The sequence below is a fragment of the Typopeltis vanoorti genome, chromosome 16 (genome assembly GCF_054136105.1).
Source record: "Typopeltis vanoorti isolate ZY-2024b chromosome 16, IOZ_Tvanoo_1.0, whole genome shotgun sequence".
In the NCBI taxonomy this organism is placed as follows: Eukaryota; Metazoa; Arthropoda; class Arachnida; order Uropygi; family Thelyphonidae; genus Typopeltis; species Typopeltis vanoorti.
In genome coordinates, this window is record NC_143564.1 from 21,822,647 (window position 1) to 21,848,930 (window position 26,284).

General features: G+C 36.9%; 1 protein-coding gene across 1 annotated transcript in view; it reads right to left on the minus strand.

Annotated features, from left to right (window-relative positions):
• LOC150097887 (neuromedin-U receptor 2-like) overlaps positions 1-26,284 on the minus strand; it is a 236,397-nt gene that overhangs the window by 85,032 nt on the left and 125,081 nt on the right. The window contains exon 5 of the mRNA XM_090406622.1: positions 15,694-15,840. Within this exon, the coding sequence (XP_090262748.1) occupies positions 15,694-15,840 (147 nt within the window). The remainder of the gene's footprint in view (positions 1-15,693; positions 15,841-26,284) is intronic.

The following is a 26,284-nucleotide window of genomic DNA, read 5'->3' on the forward strand; positions in this document are numbered from 1 at the left end:
GGGAGGGGAGGAGGGATAAGATTCCCTATGCCCATGATAAGTACCCTGACAAAATTGAAAAATTGCAGAAGCAGCAAGAGATTAGCAGTGCTGAAAAGAGAAAGAAGTATGTGGTCTGAAGGAATAATAAAGACTGTCTGAACAAACAAGAAAAACAAGTTAAGGAGAAAATCATTTACAGAGACTCAATTATCAGGGGAGTATTTAATGAAAGTGTGACAAAATTGTGTTTCCCAGATGAAAAAAAAAGTTGGTACAAATGATTTGAGAGGTGAAAAGTATTCTATGAGGAAGGATATAAATGAATTGTTAGAAGAGGTAAACTGAGAGTTCCTAAGAGTGAGAAGGCAAAGACTGTAAGTAAGTTACCATGCTATGAGAGAGGGCGAACTGAGGAGAAGGGCATTGGTAGCAAATGAGTTTGTACATAGATTGTGCAGAAGAAATTATGTAGGGTCTGTGGTTCTGTGTTTGATGGAAAGAAGGATTTGTACAATGGTTTAGGTGTCTAGAGAGAGCTTTGTTCACCAAGCAAGCTGAAGCACAAATTCAGGAAAACTTAAGCAATTAAGGTGGAAGTAAGTGAATTTGTGTGAAGATACCCATCAGGAGAGTGAGTGTGAGAATGACTAAGTGCAGAATGTAGTTTCAAGCAAAAATATTGAATATGGTAGTCAATTCAGAAAGTAAAAATGGGTGGGGGCCTGAAGGGATGTTATATATACTAATGCCAGAAATATCAGGAACAAGAGGGAAGAGTTTTTGACACTGATTAGTGTAACCTCGCCAAAAGTAATAGGCATCAGTGAGACTTGGCTAACAGCAGATGATGTAGTTACAGGAATAAAATGTGAAGGATTTAGTATTTTCAGGGAAGATAAAAAAGATAGGATGGGGAAGGAGTACTGCTGATGATAGCAGATGATTTGCAACCAAAACGTTTAAGAGACAGGCAGGAAGGAGTTTGTTCATTTGGAGCAGTCTGGTGTAAGATTAAGACCAGCAACACAAAATATACAGTTGGTTTTTGCTATAGGCCAGGGAGTTCCACAGATGATCTGGAAGACATGAATCACCAAATTAGCACAAATGAGTACAGGTCAAGTGATTATTATGGGGGATTTCAACTATGGAGATATAGACTGAAGGAAGAAAAATCATATGGCAGGAAGGAAACAGAATTTATACACCTACTAAGAGATAATTACTTAAGGCAGCATGTGATGGAGGGGAATACCAGGTCTGATACTCATTGGACCTGGTCATGGGATCAGAAGAGTTATTCATGACCACATTACCTACAATTGGTGAAAGTAACCATGCAGTCTTGACTTGATAGATTTTACAACATGTGGAATATTCTGTCAAGAAGGGATATATGTGAAACTACAAGGTAGGTGATTATGACAAGCTTAGAAAGAAGCTTAAATCTGTGCCATGACATAAAAATGCTGCAGGGTAAGGATGTTAGTAGTGCATGGAATATAGTTAAGGGTCAGCTACAGCAGGGGTTCTCAACCTTTTCCAGTGGCGTACCACTATATTTAATTCAGGATATTAGATGTACCAGTAAGCAAATTTATTCTGGAAAAACATGATTTGTTAGTCCCACAGGCAAAATAAGCATTTCTCTACAACACTAGTGATTTATTTAGTTATTTATTATTTTATCCAGATATTTATTGGAGAAACAGATACTCTTTGAATCTATTCAATGGATTGTTCTGGAAAATGTGCAATTTTTAAAAATTAAAACAATAATGAGTGAATACATAAACAAATTTTGACAAACACATATTCCTGATAATGGTACTCCAGTTCTTAAATAAACTTACAGTCAGTACAATCTATAAATGTAACATATTTTTAATTAGAGAACTCACATTCTTGTTTCAGTGTAAAGGTTGTGCTTGTACTTCATCATTCCAGTATCAAATGATGAAGCCAAGTTTTTTCCTAAGAGCCGTTTTCCTAAGAAGTACACGCAACCTGCAAGCTCGTGTTCAGCTGGTTGAGGTGGCAAAATAAATCTGCCAGGTAAGCCAACCGAGCAACTCGCAGTTCATCAGTGAAATAATTCAAGTCTGAGTCTGAGGATTTGTCAGAGAGAAAAATCTGCACTTCTGAACGAAGTTCAAACAGGCAGCTCAATACATTTACCATTGACAGCCACCTAACTTCGGTGTGAAGTAAAAGAGAATCATGTTCAGCACCCATTTCATTGCACAAAATTGAAAATAGTCATGAACTATTTTCCATTTTCCATCATCATGAGCTCTGGACTTAATGAAGTTAACAATTCTCACCCTTTCATTCAAAACTGTCTTCAGAGCAACAGGCATATTTCTTGCAGCTAAAGCCTAGCAATGTATGCTACAAAGTACAAATTTTGCTTGTGGAGCTACTTCTTTAATTTTTGCAACAACGCCACTGTGTTTCCCAATCATTGCACATGCTCCACCAGAACAAACACCAACACATTTATTCCATTCTATGTCATTCATTTTGAAAATATTTCATTTGAGGTTGTTCGAGAAGGCAGTGGTTCACAGAACAAGAACTATTCCTTCACTGTTTTCCCATCTATAAATCTTATATATGTAAGAAGATGGGCAATGCTGGTAATGTCAGTAGTTTCATCCAATTGTATGGAAAAATATTTACTAGCCTGAACTTTTTCTATTAACTGCCCCTTAACATTTGAAGACAAATCTGAAATTCTTCGTGATACGGTGTCATTGGATAATGGAATCATTTCAAGTTGTTTTGCTGCCTTTTCCCCAAACATTATTCTAACCATATCTGTAGCTGCTGGCAATATTAATGATTCTCCGATCACGTGAGGTTTTCCTGCCTTAGCTATTCTTAAATTGACTTTGTAAGATGCCTCCAGAGCCTTCGTGTTAAATCCTGAAAACGATTATATTTGTTTTTTCCTTGCTGACAAGTTGGACATTTTTCTCTGGAAATATTCCGAAGGTTTGTGTTTTAAATTGCCATGCTTGGTTTCAAAATGACGTTTAAGAAGGGAAGGCTTCATCAAATGTTTTGATGGCGTTTCATAACAAAGCACACACTGGGGAACAGGTGCAGTTTCTTCTCCAATATATGTGAAACCATATGATAAATAACTAAGATTATATTTACGTTGTGCTGTATGGGGCTTTCTGTTGCATTCTTGTACAACGATGTTGTCCGTCGGTTGGTTAGGATTCGAAGTAGTGGCTTCTGGCAGAGAAGAATTGTTTCCCCGCTTACAATCATTTCTTCCTTTGATCTATTTGAGGACCTGCTCGTTAACCACTTATTCATGTTCCAGTTTCTATCCTCTGACACAAACTACATATAAATATGGCAATTTCACAAATAAAATCTCACATTCAAAGACAATAATCTAACACCACTACTTTCTTAACTGTAACTGCAGCTCAGGGCTAAACAAACAACAACGGGAAAACTGTTTCCCATTGTTGTCCGATCAAATATACTTTCTGTCATTGTCATTTGATTAATAGTTATTAAATTCAAATTGAACTTCCATATTATTTTCGTATATTATTATACAAAAGTTTTTAATGATAATGTAAAATCTAATTGTTTTCATTTAGTTGCATGAAATATTTTAAGTAGAACTTTTAAATATTTGTGCATTCATTTTTAATTCGCAACTCGTTGCGTGTAAAAAAAATATGTTAATTTACCCTTTTATTTTAGACTCTGTTTTCATACTACCTGGCAGTGGCTCACATACCACCAGTGGCACGCGTACCATAGGTTGAGAATCCCTGATCTAAAGGAAGCAATATTAAATTGTATAGCTAAGATAAGGAGGGTTAATCTGGTAGGAGTTAGATGGACAAGTAATATTATTAAGCACAAGCTGCAGAACAAGAAAATGCTGTGGAGGGTATAATAAAGAGAAAGGTGACTAGCCAAATCATGAACAGTACAAGGCTCACACAAGAAAAGTGACCAGCATGGCAAGGAAGGCAAAATCAGATTATAAGAAGAATCTAGCTAAGTAGGCCAAAGGAAATTGCAAAAGTTCTTTCATTATGTGGCAAGTAAAAGGAAGAATGACTATGGAAGATTAACCTTAATGAGTGATGATGTCACAAGACAGAAGCAGATAAAATAGTTGAATTACTGAATGACCACTTTGCAAAGGTATATCATCCTAGTGAGGTTATTACTTAAACATATAACAGACAGACACCAACGTGGGAACAGAGGTAAATGAATTGGAGGTTCTTAGGATATTGCAGAATCTCAATGTAAATACAGCTGTGGGATTAGATGGGATATCAGATAGGGTTTGGCAAGAATGTGCAAGGGACCTGGCAATGCCTCTGACTAGGTAAGTCTAAACAATGGTAGGGTTCAAAGTGAGTGGAAAGATGGCAAAATAACTCCCTGGCATTAAGGAAGGTTCTAAGACTGCAGTAGCAAATTATAGACCAATCACTATCTCAGGTATGGTGGTAAAAGTACTAGAAAAATTGATCAAAAAGAGAATTCAGGAATGGGTATATAAAAATACGATACTGTATGAGGGTCAATATGGCTTTGTGAAGAGACAGTCATGCCTTAGTAATTTACTAACTTTTTATAATAGAGTAACAGCTGAGTTGGATAAAAGAAATGGATACATGATGATTTTGCAAAGGCATTTGACAGAATACCACATGGAACTCTGTTATGCAAATTAGAACAAATGGGGGATGGATATGACACTGATTAAGTGAATAAGAGGGTGGCTGCTGGACAGATATCAAAAAGTGATATATGGAGAGTCAAAATCGAGGCAAAAGCAGGTGATATGCTGCAAGGTTCAGTGCTGGGATCATTGCCGTTTAATTTATACATAAATGTTGTAGGAAATAACCTGAAAGGAAATATTCAGTTGTTTGCTGATAATGCAAAATTAGGTAGAGTAATAGTTAATCAAGGTGATGTGGAGAGCATGCAGAATGCTTTAAACAGACTGTCAGTATAGGCAAAAGATAATGGGTGTGAGTTAAATGTTGAGAAATGTAAAGTTATGCATTTTAGGGATAAACAGATTACAAGATGTGTATCCCATTGATGGCACTGTACTTGAGGAAATAGATGAAGCTACTTTTACCATCATGCATGAGATAGTGATTGGTCTATAATTTGCTACTGCAGTCTTAGAACCTCCCTAATGCAAGAGAATTATTTTGCCCACTTTAGGAGTGGTGGTAGACAGAAAGTTAAAATCTAGAGGACATACTGCTAAAGGTTGCTAAGACAGCCTATAAAATTACTTGGCTATTGAAGAACTCATTAACAAGTAGAGATAAGGAAGTCATTATTCCTCTTTATAAGGCCTTGATATGCCCACATCTGGATTACTGTGCTCAAGTCTGGTCCCATGGGTTTCTTGGGAGATGAGGAAGTGATGGAAAGGATTCAGAGGCAAGTAACCCAGATAGTGAGTGACCTATGGAATGTTGCCTGTGATGATAGATTGATAAGAGAAAAAGAGGAGATAAGATAGAAACATTTAAGTTGCTTAAAGAGTTTTATAAGCTAGCTGGAGGGGAAATATTTCAGCACTTTGTTAGAGGGACCACAACAAGGGATCATCCCTGAAAGCTGAAGAAGAATGTAGTTAGCAAGGTGTAAGGACTAGATTTTTTGCTTGGAGAGTTATAAAGGAATGGAATGACTGCCAGTGTCAGTTGTGAGTGCTTTGTCTATTAATGGTTTCAAAGAGAGGTATAATAGATTGTGTGGATAGATTGAGTCTCCTGCAATGAGTCTTCGGACTTCCTGGAGGTGCCTGCATAATAATTATAATAATAATAAATTACAAAATTCTTTTTTTTCTGCTTCAGAGGGGCTTGTAATTTTTATTCCCTAGGTTACCTGTGAATGCCACTGCACACAACCATGCAAACATTACTCAAGGAAGAATGAAACAGTTCAAAAACAAGAACTTAACCTTGTATTCTCAGCGACAAACTCTGAAGAAAACATTAACTGTATTAGTTGGAGAGGCATGCGGAGATTTCTACAAGGATAACAAAAAAAAAAAAAAAAAAAAAAAACCTTTGTGGACACAAGGATTCTGAAAAGAAAAGCATGCATACTCAAAGTTCTTATCAAATAAGTTGGCAGATGCATTAAGAGAAAACAAAAAAATTCATGAGAGCTAAACTATGTGTACAAGTAGTAAAACAAAAGTCACAGAAAAACTTCAGAAAGAATACAGAAGTTACACATCAGGCAGATGGCAAAATGTTTTGGAAGATATTGAAAAATCTTAGACATGGAGTAGAGCACTGTACAAGGAATGTAAGATGATAAAGGTGACATGAAAACTAAATATAAAGATATTCTAGATGTCTGGAGTAATTATTATTATGTGACACCTCCAAGTACTCATTGTGGGAGGGCACTCTACTTCACTTTGCTACACACATCTGAATGGCATCCTTACTACTTAATTCTCAAACTCTACACAACCACCATTAACACCATATACTGCCCATCATCAATAATTACTTTAATTACTCAAAATAATTATTTTGAAAGACTTGCTTGTCACAACTTGCTTGATTTAACAAGCAAGTTGTGACAGAACAGTAATAGAATATTCAAGAGGAATTCAAACGGGAGTAAATATCAGTACTTCAGGTAGAAAGAGCTATCAAAAAGGTAGCTAGAGTAGACATCTGACCAGAAATGCTCAAATACTGAAGTACATTTTTTTTTTTTCAGTGGTTATACTGCAAAATTCAAAAAGGCTGGTCAGAAGGCCAGAAAACTGCTGTAAAGCTCTCACGGTTCCAGTCTATAAAATGGAGATTAAAACAATGTGGGAATTACATAGGAATTTTGCTAATAAGTTCCAGGTAAGATTTATGGAAGCATACTTGAGAAGATGCTGAGAAAAATATCTGAAGAGAAACTTGGAGAAAAATAATCTTGGTTCAGGGAAAACTGAGGTTGTCAATATCAGACTTTCACATCTTACAACAAACACTAGAAATCATGTGAATATAATAAAATCTCTTCTTAAGTTTCGTGGATCTGTAAAAAAGCATATTTTCAAGGCAATTATCTGGAAAAGGCATATATTACAGGGTCCTAGAGAAAAGCTGATCAAAATGCTGCGATGATATGGAATAAACAGAACACTATACTAAGCGATTCACAGATTTTTTTTTTTTACAACTTCTATATTTAAGTTGTAAGTCAGCGGTTAGAATTGAGGGAGACACAGGAAGATGGTATGAGAGCTAAAGGTGTAGTAATACAAGGGTGCACATTATCTCCATTTCCGTTCATCTTCTATATGGATCCTGTTATGAAAGACAGTGACATTAAACCTGATATCAGAAATGGAGATGTTAATCTCAGCCTCTTTACTTTATGCACATGATGTTGTACTTACTCCTAAATAAATCCAGTAGAAGTCTGCAGGATTCCCTGACTAAACTGAATAACTGCTGTAATATATGTGGCATGAAAAACATAATATAAAAACCAAAACTATGAAAATAGGCAGAAACATAGAAAACTTGTGCTGAATTCTCAATAGACAATCTAGAGAACAAGTAAAATATTTCAGCAATTGGGTACAGTTTTTAAGGAAAACACTAAGTATGGAAACAGACAAAAAGAATAAGAAAAGCTAGTATGGTAAGGAACCAGTTGAATAAATCTGTATGAAATAGTAATAGATAAATTAGCAAAAAACACTAAACTGGCAGTTTACAAGACAGAATTCAAGGCAGTTTCAAATTATTGATCTGAGAGTTGAGTTAGAACTAATGCACTAGATCAAAGTCTAGAGATTGCAGATTTGAGTGTTCTGAGAAAGCTAGGGGAGTGAACAGATGGCATCAATGGCAGAATCATAATAAAATAAGGATACTAGGGAAGAACTTGACTTTGTCAGCATTTAGGAATGTGTCAGCAGAGCTAATCTAAGGTGGATCACTTACATAAAATGGGAGAGGAAAGGTGAGTAAAACAGATGCTTGATACCAAATGGAAAAACACCCAGAGGTAGACCAAGACCTCTATGCAAATTAATTCTGTCAGAAATGCCTTAGAAGATCAAAATGTCATATATGACAATCTAAAAGTGTAGCCAATAGACTAATTTAGAAGAAAATAATTACGGAGATTATTAATAATGTAAACTTAATCATGTATTACTGTCAAAGTAACCTGTACACACCTTGAGATTACATATCAGGAAACTGATAATGATGGTCTAATATATTTTCAGTTTTCATGTCACTTTATCATCTTGCCACCTGGTTTTCAAAAGGATGAAGAGTTGTTCAAGAGGGTTCAGAGGCAATTAACCAAAATGGTTTCTGATCTCTGGAATGTTGCATGAACATAAAGAAAAGTTGAGATGATGCAATTTGCAGAGTTTAGTGGCTAGCAGGAAGAGGGGTGATATGATAGAGACGTACAAGTTAGTAAGAGGTTATTACATGATTAAAACTGAAGAAGTTTTTCATAAAATGGTGGAAGATTAAGGAAGAACAATAGGTCATCCCTGGAATCTATATAAGGAGGGCATTGAGAGTCAGGTTTTTTTGCATGGGAAGTTGTAAATGATTGGAATGAATTGCCTGAGAACATAGAGTCTGCAGAGAATTTGAATGTGTTTAATGTGTGGTATGGTGAGCTGTGTGTATGACAAAAGGGACCTCCTAGATGAGTCTGTGACTCCATGGGTTCTTGGGATAATAATAATAATCTCTGATTAATTTTACAGTACTCTCTTCTCCATTTTTAAGCTTTTCTAACACTCCAGAATATTCTGTTTCCATCCTGATTTTTTTTTCTGTTTTCTTACCAAACATCTTCCCATGACTGTTGTATAGTTACTTTTATAGAGTGCTTTGGTTTCTTACAGTTTTTTCTGTATTTTCTTAGAACATAAACTGACTTACTTGTTGACATCTTTTGATATGCTTTCCTTCTTTTCCTTGATTACCTGTTTGACATCCTGATTCCACTATGGTATTCTGATTTTTCTATCCTTGCAGACAAAATCACCATATGCTTCTAGTTGAATCGCTCAATGTTTAATTTGGGGTCAGCCACTAATCTCGAAGGCTTGATAATTTAGTGGAGATTGGTTCTGTTTTCAGATTCTTTCATTATTTTCTTGAATAATGTCTGTGTATATTGAGTCTACAGTTTACCTCTGAAAGCTGCTCAACACACTTTACTTTTCAATATGATATTCAATTTTATTATTATTAAGAGAGACCTCCAGGGAGTCAGAGACTCATCGAGGAAGGCCATACACCACACACACCAGCTATCATACTTATACTTGAATTCATTAACACTGCTTGCACTAACAACATCCAAAGGCAATCCATTCCAATCGTGCACCACCCTCTGAGAGAAAAGTCTAGCCCTCACACCCTTCTTGGTGGCATTCATTCTCAGCTTCCAAGAATGACCTCTCGTCCTTTCCCCACCCTCCATAAATTGAAAAATCCCATCAATTGAAATTCTGTATGACCCTTTCAGAAGTTTGTAAGTCTCAATCATATCACCCCTGTTTTTCCTGTTTGCTAGTGTCTGCGGTCTACAAATTCTCAATCTGTCTTCATAATCAGTATTCCACAATCCTGATATCATTTTTAACACTTGCCTTTGTACTCTCTCCAATATATCAGAATCACAACGGAAACCAGGAGACCAGACCTGTGCACAATAGTCCAAGTGAGGTCTTATCAAGGCCTTGTAAAGAGGCAAAATAACATCCTTATCTTTACATGTGAACTTTCGTTTCAGCATTGCAATTATTTTTTGAGTTGTATTTACAATCTTTGCCACATGGCCCCTAAACTTCAACTTCCTATCTATTAACACTCCAAGATCCCTAGCCTCATCAGTTTCTTCTAGCTTAATCCCACCATTATAATACGACATTGGATATCTAATCATGCTGAAATGAATGACTTTGCATTTACTGACATTGAACTGACACCCATGTTTTCATGCCCACAATTCCAGCCTATTCAAATCATTCTGCAAGTATTGCATATCAGCAGCATTCCTGATTACCCTACCTATCTTTGCATCATCAGCAAATAGCTGTATGTTGCTTGTCAAATCCTTCCCAATATCATTAATGTACAGATTGAATAACAGTGGACCAAGCATTGATCCTTGTAGTACACCGCTTGTTACCTATACCTTGCAGACTCAGATCCCCTGTGTACCACTTTTTGATATCTGTCAGTCAGCCATCTTCATATCCATGCTAATATTGTATAACCCAAACCTATTTTCTCCAATTTATGCAGCAGTCTGTCATGTGGTATTCTGTCAAAAGCCTTAGCAAAATCCAAAAGTATCATGGTGTATCTATTCCCTTTGTCTAGTTCAATGGTAACATTGTTATAGAATGTGAACAAGTTGCTAAAACATGACCTTCCCTTAGTAAACCCATGTTGTTTATTGCAAAGTAGAGATTCACTGTCAACCCATTTCTGAATGCGAGCCCTAACTGATTTTTCCAAAATCTTCGCCACCACTTCTGAGATACTAATTGGTCAACAGTTTGAAACATCTGTCTTTGCACCATCCTTATGCAATGGAATTATCATACATTCCTTCCATTCCTACGGAATCTTCCCTGTTCTGAGACTCATATTAAACATCCTGGTCAAAGGAATGATCAGTTCAGCTAAACACTCTTTTAGCACACGTGCTGATATTCCATCAGTATCTATTGCTGAATTCTTATTCAGTTTTTGCAACAACTCTAATACCTTGGCCTCACACACCTGCATTGCTTCATCTAGTGAAGAGGTAACAGTGAGCTCAATGTTGCATTTACTAGGTTGATAGCTCCTAACAAAATGGGCACTCATTAACTGAACAACCTCTTCTGCATCTGTAACCCTCACGTCATCTGGATTTAGAAGAGTTATTCTTTCATATTCATTCTTTCTTTTACTTGCATCATATCGATAGAATTCTTGTGGATTGTCTTTAGCACACAGAGCCAGTTTATTTTCATAATCAGACTTTGCTTTCTGTACAACAGTTGTGACTATTCTAGCCTGCTGCTTATAACATTCATAACAGATGTCATTCTTATGCAAACAGTATTCCTTCTATATTGTCCTTTTCTTACAAATGTCTTGCTTAATAGGATTACACATCCATTTGACTCCTACTCTATTTAGTCTTCGAACTCTCATGACACATGTTGCTATCGCATCATTTAAGTATGGTTTAAATGCTTCCCATGCACTGTCAATATTCTTTCCATCCAGCAACCGATCCCACTCCACTGAACTCAGTATATTCCTCAGGCGATCATAATTTCCTGCTTTGTAGTTCAACATGTAACCTTTTCTGAATGGAACATTCATAAACTTAGTTACTTCCCAAGTGAGTACTGAATGATCACTGTCACCAACTGGAGACAGAATAGTTACGTCTTTAACTGAAACACCCCCCGACACTATAATCAAATCTAACACTCTTTGACCTCGAGTTTCTTCTGTCACATGCTGCTTGAGGGAGATGTCAATTGAAAATAAATGCATTTTCATTCTTCTCATAAATTCTACTGCTACCCAATCAATATTTAGATAATTAAAGTCTCCCATTATGATTACTCTTTTTGCACTCACCTTTTCTATTTGGTGATGCATCTCTTCATCACCAGCAATCACTCCACCAGGTCTGTAATAACATCCCAGTATGTAATTCTCGTGGAAAGGCTTAGACGTTGGTTATGCATTTTTTACTAAATAATTTAAGGAAATTACAACATCAACTAGGATATACGTTAAAATAAATTTTAATATACTTCAATATTTCGGCAACATCACATCGCCATTTTCAAGAAACTTAAGAACAAGACACGTGCACGCAGGCACAACAAACAGTAAGTGAGGAAGAAGCAGGAAGCTATTATTTCTCCTAAAGTCCTGATGGTGCCCCCTAGCAATTAATGTTGGTATTCTTGGGTGATTGTGCTGAAGGTCTTCTGATGTAGGTTTCCCAAATTTGAGGCAGTCTCATGCAGCCAAATTTGTTGAGGTTTGGACTGTTTCTTAGGGCTGAAGCTGATTCCATGAAAAGGCTTTCATATTTGTATTTACTACGGTGTATTATCGTGGCTTTCTTCAACCGTATTCTATGGCAGGTATCCAGGCGCATGGTCAGCAAGACCAGAGTGTCTGTATTGGTGAAACAGGATGTAGTCTTTGTGTTCTGAAATTCTGATATTTACTGTCCTGCCTGTTTGGCCAAAATAGGACAGCTTACAGCTGCAAGGGACCTGGTATACACCAGGTAGGTCTGGGGGAAAGGTTGGTCTTTAGTAGAGCGGATAAGGGATGCCAGTTTTTTATATAGTCTGTAACAAGAAGTTAAGTCATGTTTTTTTAGTATTTTTGTAATTTTTTCCAAGGTGCCTCAGATATAGGGTATGGTGATGGATTTAGAGTAATCCTTGTTGTGAGGGGGAGAGTTGTGGTTTACTGGTTTCAATGTTTGGATTTTTTTTTTTTTTTTTTGGGGGGGGGGGTAGTCATTGGCTGAGAAAGTGTTGAGAATGTGGTTTAGTTCTGTGGTTAGGGCATTGTCATTTGAACAGATAAGTTTAGCCCTGTTGTGTAGTGTCTTAATGACTCCATATTGTTACGAGGAGGAGTGGTGGGATTGTTGGTGAATGTATCTGCCTGTATGGGTGGATTTTCTATAGACTGAGAAAACCAAGGTTCCATCAGGCTGGCAGGTGACTAGTGTGTCTAAGAAAGAAAGGCAGTTGTTTTTTTGTTCTTCCAAAGTGAATTTGATTTTGGGATGTTGGTTGTTTAAGTGTGTTAGGAAGGAGAGGAGTGCATTGGAGCCATGTGGCCAAATAGCAAACACATCATCAACATAGAGAAGCCAAATGGTTGGTTTTTGTGGGGCAGAGTCTAAGCCTTTCTCTTTACAAGTCTCCATATAAAAATTGGCCAAGGGTGGGGAGAGTGGAGAACCCATAGCTGTCCCCTCTATTTGTTTGTAGAATTTTCCTTCAAACAAAATAGCCTGAGTTCATTGTGAACTGAAATAGGGCTGTGATATCGGGAGGAAATTTAGCTTGGATTAGCTCTAAGGATTCTTTGAGTGGGACATTTGTAAACAAGGAGGAGACATCAAAACTGACCATATGTCAGTGTGTTTGAGTGTAAGGTTTTCTATGCTGGCTTTAAAGTGGGCTGAGTTTTTTATGTGTGAAGGTGTGTTGCCAGTATAGTGTGAGAGAGCTTTGGCCAAATGTTTAGCTAGTTTGTATGTGGGGGAATCAGTGCCATCCACTAGACGTAATGGCACATTTTCCTTATGTATTTTTGGGAGTCCATAAATATGGGGGGGGGGGGTTATGGAGTTAAATGGTTTTAATTTGTTAGTGATTTCCACAGGCCAAGAAGTGACCTTCTAAGGAGCCTGTGAAGTTTTCTAATTGGTGGGATCGTACTTGATAGGGAGGTAAGTAGCCCGATCCAACAATAGAGCTTTCAGCTTACCTGTGTAATCCTTTTGGTTAAGCAATAGTGTGGCATTCCCTTTATCAGCTTTGGTGATTTAAACTTTGGTTACCTAAAGAGTTTTAGAGGATTGATGCAGGGGAAATGTTTCAGCACTTGGCAAGAGGGGGAAATAACAAGAGAAGTTGTGTAAAAGTGTGGTTAGTAGGGGTGTAAGAGCTAGATTTTTCGCCTGCAGAGCTATGAAGGATTGAAATGGGTTGCCAGTAGTTGTTAGTGCTTTTTCTGTTAATGGATTCAAGGAGAGGTATGATAGATTGAGTCAATAGTTTGGATCTCCCGTGGTGAGCCTTTGGAATCTACGAAGGTGCCCATAATAATAATAATAATAATAACTATCAAGAATAATATAGTCAATGAGAGTTTTAATATTTCTTGCATCTTCTCTTCCATGTGAATTTGTACACATCATTATGTTGGAACTTGGTGTGAGTAATAAGTAGTCCATGTCCTGAATTAGCTTTGCGCTTTTTGCCAAATTTTCCAAAAACATTTCGATATGTCCATTAATTATGTCCTACTCTGCTGTCTACATCTTCAGCAATGACCACCTTTTCCTTTGTATCAGCTGCCTTTTCTAATATCTTGAAAATTTCTCTGATCCTTCTGTAAGACCACAGAATGAATAACTTTTGCTGCCTAGTTTCCCATTGTGATATTTACCCACATCGCTCTACTTAATATCAGCTGCTATTAAATAAGAATAACCTCATTTGTTGTGCTAAATATTATAGATAGCATACCAAAATGGATTAATAACAGTGATATTCTTTCTGCTTGTCAGTATGGGTTTGCTAAGAGTAGGTCATGTTTTACAAAGTTGTTTATTTGTCACCTTGTTATAGTACATAAGCAACTTTGTAAAACATGATCTACTCTTAGCAAACCCATGCTGACAAGCAGAGAGAATATCACAGTTATTAGCCCATTTTGGTATGCTATCTATAATAAGTACAAAGGTGGATGTACATACAGGTTTATACTTAGATTTTGCAAAGGTTTTTGGTAGATTGCCAGACCACGAGTTGGTCACTAAACTGAAGCAGATGGAATTGGATGATAGACTAGTGAGTTGCATAGGTGAATGGCCATCAGACAAGTACCAGCATTTTGTGTATACCAGGGCACTATCTCAAAAGTGGAAAGTCACTAGTGGTGTGCCACAGGAGTCAGTTTTTGGACCGTTGTTATTTAAGTTTTATATTAACGATATTGGGATTGGTTCAACTGGTAATATTATACAACTATTCACAGATGATACAAAACTGGGCAGAGTGATGAGGAATTAAGCAGATGTTGTGCTCTTACAGCAGTGCTTGAATAGATTGTATGAGAGGGCAACAATATGGAACTCTCAAATTCAGTGTTGCCAAGTGTAAGGTTCTAAAATTTGGTAGGCAACAATGGGAGGCAAAGTATATACTTGCCATGGAAATTTTGGAGGAAGTTCAAAAGATAAGAGACCTTAAAGTGATGGTAGAGAAGGATTTGAAGTTCAGATGTCACACTGCATAATCTGTGAAGATATCACATCAGATTATGGCAAATGACGCATAGATCTGTAGAAATAAATAGGTTTCAGTTTCCTTGCATAAAGCCTTGATCAGGTCTCATATGGATTACTGTACAGAGATTTGATTCCCTGGTTTGCATGGTGATGAGGATATGCTGGAAAGGGTCTCCAGAAGAATAACTAAGGTTGTAACTGGTCTTTAGGATGTGGGATATGAGGACAGATTAAAAGAATGCAGTTTGTAAAGCCTTGTGAATAGGAGGAAAAAAGAGATAGGATATGATTGAGACAGTTAAGTTGGTAAAGGGTTGTTACCAGGTTAACGGGGAAGAATGTTTTGTAGAATGAGGGAGGGGGTAGAACAAAGAAACATCCCTGTATCCCAAAGGAGTAAGTTCTTTGCATGAAGAGTGGTTAGTTGGTGGAATGTACTGCTAGAGATTGTGATAAATGCAAATACGTTAAATGAGTTTAAAACACAGTTTCTTGGACATTGTGCATAAAAGTGTTTAGATCCTTCATGAGCCTTGTAATTCCATGGAGGTTAGGTTAACAATAAAAATTACTTGCAATATTTATGAGAATTATAATTTAATAATGAACACTTACTTCTACATAATCATCACTCTCAACACTTCCATCAATTTCAAATACTAAGCTTGACCTATGCTGCCATTTATTATGATTGTGTAACTGAACAATCACGACATCACCATCAATTGCACCATTTACATTTGTACGGCCTTTGATCAATATCTAGTAACAAATAATATAGCAGGTTAACTATTTAAAAGTAGCAGCAATACAGTAAAAATGATGTGAATTACAATACCTTATAAGAATAATGATTACTGAAATTACAGGCAGAAGGATTAGAATAATTTTACTCTTATCACTTAACATTATGCATTCCTGAATAGTAATATTAATACCAATCAGTGATACTCTTAGGTCTAAAAATAAATAGGTTTCAGTTTCCTTGCATAAAGCCTTGATCAGGTCTCATATGGATTACAGTACACAGATTTGGTTCCCTGGTTTGCATGGTGATGAGGATATGCTGGAAAGGGTCTCCAGAAGAATAACTAAGGTTGTAACTGGTCTTTAGGATGTGGGATATGAGGACAGATTAAAAGAATGCAGTTTGTAAAGCCTTGTGAATAGGAGGAAAAAAGAGATAGATATGATTGAGACAGTTAAGTTGGTAAAGGGTTGCAAATGCAAACCCTAGTCCAGTAGTATATTAGATTTTTACACGCTTACAGGAAAGCTTTCTGAACCATTGGTTCTTCTGAAGTACCTTGATCACACAGCCAGATGAGTGACCGACTGGTAGCAAGGAATTTCAAATCTCATCTAGATATAAGCAATGAACTGTTAAAAACCAAAAAGGCTGGAATTCATATGGAAAAGACAGTTTATGAGGCATTTTAACTATACAGTAGGTAGTTAAAATTCCCCAAAAACTGTATTTATTATTATTATTACGGGCAACTCCAAGGTGTCCTTAGACTTATCGAGGGAGGCCCTAAACATCATATCCACATAATTATTCGGCATTCACACAGTATCTATCATACTTTGCCTTGAACTCATTCACTGCCTTAGCACCCACAACAGACTCTGGCAGCTTATTCCACTCATTCACCACTCTAAAAGGAAAAAACCTAGCTCTAACACCCTTACTAACCACACTCTTGCCCAGCGTCCATGGATGTCCCCTAGTCCTCCCACCACCAGTCCTGTTCTCAAAAATATCCTCTAAATTAATCCTATAGAAACCCTTCAGTAATTTGAATGTATCAATCATATCTTCCCTTTTCTGCCTAGCAACCAATTTCTGCAACAAACAAATCTTCAACCTGTTCTCATAAGGTTCATTCCATAGTCCTGCTATTATCTTGGTCACTTGTCTCTGGATCCTCTCCACCTCCTCCCCATCGAGAAGAAGCCCTGGCACCCATATCTGGGCACAGTAGTCTAGATGGGGTCTTATCAAGGCTCGATACTGAGGAACAATAACATGTTTGTCTCTGCTCATTAAAGTGTTTTTCAGCAACCAAGTGATCTGATGAGCTGATTTTGCCACTTTTGCAATGTGCCCCCTAAACTTCAATTCCCCATCCACCAACACTCCCAAGTCCCTGGCCTCATCAATCTCCTGGAGTACAGTTCCACTGTTAGATCTTGAATGAGAGAATTTATTAAAAAAATTAATTCATTCAAGATTTAACTAGTCTGACATATCAACAAGGAGAAACCTGTACTTAAGGAAAGAGAAAGATTGTAAATAGGGCTATAAATACCTTTAATGTAGAATTGTAAAAGATAACTTGTTTATTCAAATCTAAGTAAAGATTTCCAGTTTGTAAAATGTAACTATAAAAGGGTATTCTATGTGAAATGAAATGCTTATCAAGGTGTAAACAAAAGTACAAAGTTCGCAGATGAGCCATTCGGGTGAACGTTTGACTTGGGGCATGAGCATTTACACGGAAAGGGACTCTCGTTCGTTTTCCCAGAAGACGCTACACAAGGAGATGGGGTATACTGGATCATCTCGCAGGAAAAGAAGACCAGTGCCTTGCGGAAGAACGTAGCAGTAAAGAGGGTGCCAAGGGTGCAGAATAAACAGGGTTTGCTCCCCTTTCTCAGGGCCCTTTGCAAACCCTGGTTCCTTACCTCCTGGACGTTGGGCCTCTCTCTCCTCCTGATGGATTCTGGATTGCCCTTATGTGTTAGATGATGACACCTGTAGTTCCAGAGTCCTTGCTAGCTATTTATTTGAGACGAAACACCTGAGCGAGACCATCAGACCGGCAATGCTGACAAAGACAAGCAGCAATGGAAAGAGACAAGAGCGGGCATATCGCCAGCCATTCGGAAAAGCCAGATCAAGTGACCGCCATGAATGATCACGTGGGAAATAGCCAAGTGGAGATGTTCTGATCCAAATTAAAGAAGATAAATCGAACTGTATAAGATAGTTTGTGAATTAGGTATCGGATCTGTTAATCATTCCAAGAGCTGGTAACGTACAGAACTTTGTTTTCTTTCCATTTTGTAAAGAAGAAATGCTGTGTAATTAGTGAGAATGGACATTACGTTGTAAGACTCTTAGGTGATTAAATTTGATAGCAGTGGCTTAACTCCACTGAGCAATTGTTAGAGAAAGTTATAGATGAATTGTGACAAGTCATTTATGTGAATGAATAATGTAATTTAGAACAGAATTGAAAGAATGAAATATAAGACTTGTATATTGTGTAGAGTAATGCTTAATCTTATAGAAGGAGCTAATGATAATATCCAGTTGTGTTTTAGTTGGTTTAATTAATTCTTTACCTTAGAATGACAGTAATTGACTGAGTGTATAAATGTTAAATGTATAACCTTAAGATTTCAATAAATGTGCTTTGTATTTTTTAACCTGACATTGACCTGAGAATGAATTCAACTTATCACTCATAAAATCAGAAACCTAAAAGGGGAATAAGATAGATGTTTAAAGCCATGATTGCAAACGACATTAAGTATAAATGATTCAGATGTTTCTGTACTAAGAATAAGTGTTATATTGTGTATTATCTGAGAGAGTTTCCCTGGTTAAGAATACTTTCTAATCTAAGATATTGGCTGGCACAGCGTAACAAATAAATTTGCCAGTATCTGATCAGGAAACAACCTCACAGTCATTACAAAGGATTTGTCTCTAACAAGAGGTAAACCCTTTATCCGAGAAATTAATATGTGATTAATCTAGGAATTGGCCAAATTGTATAGATAGTTTTTCTATATTTTGTACCAAATCTCGCATAATGATTTAGATCTTGAGAATAGTTAAGATAAAAGGAAAACAGATCTAAATAAAGTTTAAGATATATAAGTCATCACAAAATTACAATAAACACGAAAGTGGCAACATAACACCACCAATGTGGTATACTGCTGCTAATCTTTTCACTCCAAAATGAATAACCTTACATTTTGCCACATTAAATTGACATCCATTCTCCTTAGCCTAGACCTCCAATCTATCCAAATCATCCTGCAAAATTTTGACATCTTCTGCATTCACTATTAACCTACCCAACTTTGCATCATCAGAGAACAAATGAACTGTTCCTCTCAGATCCTTCCCTATATCATTAATCAACAAATTAAACAGCAGTGGTCCAAGAACAGAACAGAACCCTGTGGCACAGGCTGTCACAGGGTTCTGTTCAGTCACAGGCTGTCTTTTGGACTCTAATCCTAAATAAAAATAAAAACAGAGCAAAACATAACATATCAGGATGCAAAAAAAAACTAGCCACCATCACACCTGCTCTGAGATCCTCTTATGCTGAGAAGGTAACAATTAAGAAAGTGCCAATAGAAACTCAAACTTGTATGTCTGTTCCATCTGATAATTTCACCATACTTGCATCTTATGATCACAAGTGCTTCTCTGTTGAGTGCATAAATCACATGACCTGACATGATCTACAAGAAGAATTGACTACAATATCCAAGGACCTATCCTTAAATGGCTACCCTAGAAGACTCATCAACAAGATTCTCTTCTCCAACATACCACAAAGACAACGTGATGACACCCAATATATCAGCACTATAACTATTCCGTTATAGTGCTGATCTCCACTGCAGGGCCTGGCTCCCACTGATGAGACCTCAATAAAGGTCGAAACTGGTCTGGCTAGTGGCTCTTCCATTAATGCATAACATTAGACATATCTGCAAGGAGATGTGTTTTGCATTATGGGAAATACTGAGATAGAAGTGTTGAGAGCTTATTGGTACTCCAACTCCTTGGTGTTGGAGTACCTCACCTCAGTCCTGAAGATATTTTCAAGCACAAACTTTGTTTGCTTACACTTGGATAAAGGATTAAACTAAATTTACTAATATTGTGTGGTTTAAGAAGGACAGCCAGTTTTTTGGAAATGGTACCACACATTTCTAAAAAACTGGCTGTCACTGAGATGAGGTGAGGTATCTCACCTCAGTCCTGAAGATATTTTCAGGCACAAACTTTGTTTGCTCACACTTGGATAAAGTATTAAACTAAATTTATTATAGTCTAACCAAGTGAAAAATAAACTTACACACAATATTAGAGTGACCATCAAGCCAGTCAAAACCATTCGGAAATTTTTAAGATCCCCGAAAGACTTCAATCCTTTTTACAAGTACTCTGGAGTCTACAACATCCCCTGTTCCTGTGGTCTTAGTTACAGTGGACAGACTTCCAGAAACTTCGAAATGAGACAGAAGGAACACATCAGTTTTATGTTAGAAACAACAGACAAGATATATCTAGCCTTTCCTCCCACTTCTCTACAACCAACCATATTATTGAATGGGATAAAAGTCATATGCCTATATAGAAGAAAACTACCATTTCAGAATCTTCAAAGAAGCTGCCACAGTTGCTCATTCCACAGAAAACCTTAATAGAAATCAGGGTTTAATCCTACCGGATATATGGAAAACTTTAATCAGATCACTAAACACACATGAAATGAACTTCAATACCAACTACAAAATGTTTCTCAACAAGTGAATCATGTATCCGCGACATGTGTATTGTTTCACGTTCAGTACCATTTGTAATGAATTAGAATTGTCAGTTAACACCTAGCTTGCAATTTACATTGCTTACCTTACTGTACTTTGAAAATGCCGACAGCAAAAGTTGGTGAAACTAGTTTTAAATAGTTCTTTAACACTTGACCAATATTTAAAAAAAAGAGGGAGTTATTCATTAAGTAATAAATAGTAAGGAAGGTGAAGGCATGAGTTTTTTTTTTTTGTTGTTGTTGTTGTTTTTATGTGGGTCCCCCACACAAAAGGATTTTGTAAAACTTTTTGTAAACCTACTCACACAAGAAGTTTACAAAAACCTCTTGTGTGAGACATTCATACTGTGAGTGTGAAGTATTTTTTTCTATTCTTATCAATTTTATACATTTTTTTTGTATTTTTTATTTATTTTTTTTACATAGTCTGGAAATTCTGCTCTAGAGAATTTTTTTTCAAGCTGCTTCAGGCCTTTAATAAGTAGGGTGGTTGTCCCACATCTAGGGATGAAATTCATCTCCCACCTAAGAATTAATTATAGGATGGCACCTAAGTGTAGGAAGCAGCTAGCATACCATGCAAATGGAAACCAAAGAAATTTTATATAAAAACCAACAGGCCAAATGACCTTGTTGGATGAGATGGTAATCAGATTGTTAGGACATCTACCTTATTATTATTACATGACACCTCCAGGGAGTTCAAAGACTCATCGAACGAGGGCACCCATTCCACAACTCTCTGTCTCCACCAACCGCAACTGCCTTCATCATCTACACCAATGCCATCTACAGCTGACCAACACCACTAGTACTTTCACAGACAATCACAAACATTCATGCCCATGGCAGGATTCAAACTCACAGCCTTTTGGCTGCAGAGTGAACACGCTAACTACTCGGCCAACCAAGCTGGAAGAAACCATCATTGTCAAATACAGTTAACACTATATTTAAGATGTTTGCGGTAGATAATGATGTTATTTCCAAAGGTAGAAGGGTAGGGGGAAGGAGGAATGAATGAGCTACAGATATCATGAGTCCAGCAAGGTAGAAGGACTGATAAGCTCATGCTCTATAATATATGAATATGCACTGAATACAAAATATGCTATATAACAGTATGTTGGAATGTGTTGAAAAATACATGTAATGTATTTCATATAGTACAGGGAAATTGCTGAAAAATACAATATATGCCATACTGTGGTTTATCTGTTTACCTAATAAGTATCTGCTGGATTTCTGCTCAGGATATGGACTAGCCATTACTAATACCATGTTCAACATAAAAATGTTGAACATGGTATAATTCGCCCACAGATTAGAGACCCTTCGACACTTCTGCGCATGTCAGAAAAAGGAGAATCCATTCCGATAATAGGGTAATCAATCCGTATTGTGGGATGAGTTGCTTATTATTACACGTCGGAAAATTAATTTGTTTTATGATCATTGTAGTTAACTATGTTTGTTGTATACCAGTTGGAAAATTTTACCTATAAAGCATGTGATTTCGCATCTTGGCAACCAATTTGTACGTCCTTCATTTCTTTCTTCCCTTCAGCATTAATTGACTATTCTTGGTAAGTTTCCAAGTGGAGATCTTTAAAGCGTGGGCATACTATATTGTAGATGCTGATATATCCACAATAACATGTTGAATATTATTATTATTATTATTCCTGACACCTCCAAGGAGTCCGAAGACTCATCGCAGGAGGACACCTACAACTGTCACAACCACTACACTGAGCCTCTACTACGAATCATCTTCATCAACGCCATCTACCGCCCACCTCCACCACCACCACAACTAGTATTTTTTGTCTGTATGTTGCGTGTGTTCTGATCGGCCGATTTGTCTGTATGCGGGATGAAAAACCCGAGTTTCCGGGAAAAAAAACCCTGCTACCTCCATAGGAGATATGTCATTATTATGGATGCTGATATATTCATGCCGGATCAGGATATGAGTATACAGAGTATGTGAAATTGGAAGTGATCATAATTTAGTTGTAAGTAGAATGAAAATGAATATCACATTGAAATGAACAGTATGTAAGGAAGTTGTAAAAAGAATAATTCAAGTTGAGACGCTTTTAGGTAAACTGTAGACTAAGTTATACAAACATTAATCAAGAAAAAATGAAACAGTTTGAAAACCAAAATCAAACCTTGGAGTCTTAGTAGCAAGGTCTGGAGAAAACAATGATTGATTCAACTAGGAAAGCATGTGGTAAAATTGTCTGCAAGGATAGAAAAATAACAATGCCATTGTGGACAAAAGAAGCAGTCCTGGAAAAGAAGAAAGCATAACTAATATGAGTATATGAGTAAGAATATAGTATATATCAGGAAGGTGACAAAATGTTCTGGAAGCTATTGAAAAAGCTTAGAAATAGGAGAAAAAGTACTTGAAAAGCAAATCAAAGATTATAAAGGTGACATGAAAACTGAAGATAAGGATATTCCAGATGTCTGGAGTAATCACTATGAAATGAAAGGAGCAGTGACAGAACAACAATAAAAATTTTCAAGAGAAAAAGAAACAGGAGTACATAACAATCATACCATTGATTGACATGTGGCTACACTGCATGTCAGAAAGTCTGGTCGGAAGGTTGAATTCAAAAAAATTGGAGCAGAACTCTTATAGTTCCCATCTACAAAAAAATAGGGAATGAAGATGAATGTGAGAATTACAGATGAATTTCTCTGATGAGTGTTCCAGGAAAGATTTATGCAAGCATAATTGTAAAGAGGCTGAGAAATTTTGTGAAAGAGAAACTTGCAGAAGAACAAGCTGTGTTCATGCCAAATAAAGGCTATCAAGATTTTTGACTTTATGACAAATAGTTGAGAAATCATGGAAATATGACAAGGATCTGTAGTTAAGTTTTGTAAATCTGGAAAAGGCATATGACAAGATGCCAAGAGAAAAGCTTTGCAAAACCTACAATTATATGGAGCAAAAGGAACATTATACAGGGCAATACATAGTCTATATTTAAGTTGTAATTCATCAGCTTGAAAGTCTGAAAGTTGTAAGTCATTGAAAGAAACATGGGAAGATGGGTTTGGTGTGAAATCAGGTGTGATACAAGGATACATATTATCTCCACTCTTATTCATAATCTATATGGATTGCATTGGGAAAGAGGATAGCATTAAACCTGATATTAGAAATAGAAATTGAGATATCAAACTTAGCTCTTTGCTTTATGCATATGTTGTACTCCTAAACACATCTAGTATTAAAAAACTTTCAACATCTAGTATAATTTTTCAGGATTCTCTTACTAAAACAGCTGTAACAAATTTGACATGAAAATCAGCTATTAAAAAAAAGGACTAAAATGCTAAAATAAGCAGGAAAATAAAAAAAAAAAAAAATTGTTGCATTCTCAATAGAGCACAAGAAAAATATTTAATCTATTTAGGCACAGGTTTTAATGAAGATGGTGGCAAATTTAATTTTGAAATAGACAACAGAATAAGCAAAGCTGGTATGGTGGGGGAGTCAACTGAACAAATATTTATTGAACAAGAGAGAAATTAGTCAAACCACTAAACTAGCAATATACAAGATAGTGTTCAAACCAGATTTTTAAGTTATGAACTTGAGAATTGGGTTAGAAAAAAGATGCAAAAAAGAGGAAATTCCTGCAAAGTACACACAAAGGAATGGGGGGGGAGGCAGGTTCTTTTCATGGAGAGTGATCAGTGAATTATGTAAATTATGATCAGTGCAAAAATGATAAATGAAATAAATGGTTTCATGAAATATTAAATGTGAAGTACAGACCTCCCATGATGAGTCACTTGACTCTATGGAGGACTAACGTTAATAATTATAAAGAAGGGTATGAATTCATGAGAGAGGGAGGGTTGTAATCAAACTAAAGGCTCTTTTCTGAACTGAGTCAAGTATTTTTAAGTACTTTACCAAATGAGTTCACATCATTTGTCTCAGTATCCCATGATGCAAAGAACACATTTCCTTTGGATGTGTATATTGCTATGCATTATGGCAAGAGTCACTACACAGACCAATTTTAACCTGAGGCCTCATCAGTGACAGCTAGAGTTATCTTTCTTGTTATCGGTGGGAGCCAGATCCAGAAAGAGACTAAGGTTATCTTTCTGAATCTGGCTTCCACTGATGAAACCTCACTAAAGGTCAAAAACTAGTCTGTGTAGTGACCATTCCCAGAACACAGCAATATACACATTTTTTCCCCTCAAAAGAGAGGAAAATAGTTCCACTGCATAAAGGAGGTTCCAAGACTGCTGTTGAAAATTACCTTACCGGTCAATCAGCATATCAGGAATTGTCGAGGTCTTGGAGAAAATAGTCAAGAAGAAAATACAAGATTGGATAGATGAAAATGACAGCATGGTTTTGTGAAGGGTAGATCATGCCTCAGTAACTTGCTCACATTCTATAACACAGTGACGGCTAAACTGGATAAAGGTTTAGTGATTCTAAACCAGTTTAAGTGATTTTAAGTGATTCTACTGGACCTTGCCAAGGCCTTTGACAGGATACCACATGGAATTCTAATCAGTAAACTGCAGCATATGAGAATGGATATAGGGTTGGTGAGATGGATAGGAGGGTGGTTGATAGAGAGATATCAGAGAGCGGTTTATTCGGGAGTAGAGTCCAAAAGACTTCCTGTGACTAGAAGTGTGCCGGAGGGTTCTGTTCTTGGACTGCTCTTGTTTAATTAGTTCATTAACGATATAGGAAAGGATCTAAGAAGAACTGTGCATCTGTTTGCAGATGATGCAAAGTTAGGTAGAGCAATAGTGAATGCTCAGGATGTCAAAATTTTGCAGGATGATTTGGATAGTTTGGAGTACTGGGCTAAGGAGAATGGATGTCAATTTAATGTGGAAAAATGTAAGGTTTTGCATTTTGGGGCGAAAAGATTAGCAGCAGTACATCACATTGGTGAAACTGCACTCCAGGAGATTGATGAGGCCAGGGATTTGGGAGTACTGGTGGATAGGGAGTCGAAGTTTACTGGACACATCGCAAATCAGCTCATCAAATCACTTGGTTGCTGAAAAACACTTTAACGAGCAGAGACAAACATGTTATTGTTCCTCTGTATCGAGCCTTGATAAGACCCCATCTAGACTGCTGTGCCCAGATATGGGTGTCAGGGTTTCTTCTCGATGGGGAAGAGGTGGAGAGGATCCAGAGACAAGTGACCAAGATGATAGCAGGACTATGGAATGAACCTTATGAGAACAGGTTGAAGATTTGTTTGTTGCAGAAATTGGTTGATAGGTGGAAAAGGGTGATATGATTGAGACATTCAAATTACTGAAGGGTTTCCATAAGATTAATTCAGAAGATATTTTTGAGAATAGGCCTGGTAGTGGGAGGACTAGGAGCCATCCATGGCAGCTTGGTAAGAGTGTGGTTAGCAAGGATGTTAGAGCTAGGTTTTTTTCCTTTTAGAGTGGTGAATGAGTGGAATAAGCTGCCAGAGTCCGTTGTGGGTGCCATGACTGTAAATGAGTTCAAGGAGAAGTACGATAGATACTGTGTGAATGTCAAATAGTTGTTCTTGACATGATGTTGGGCCTCCCTCGATGAGTCT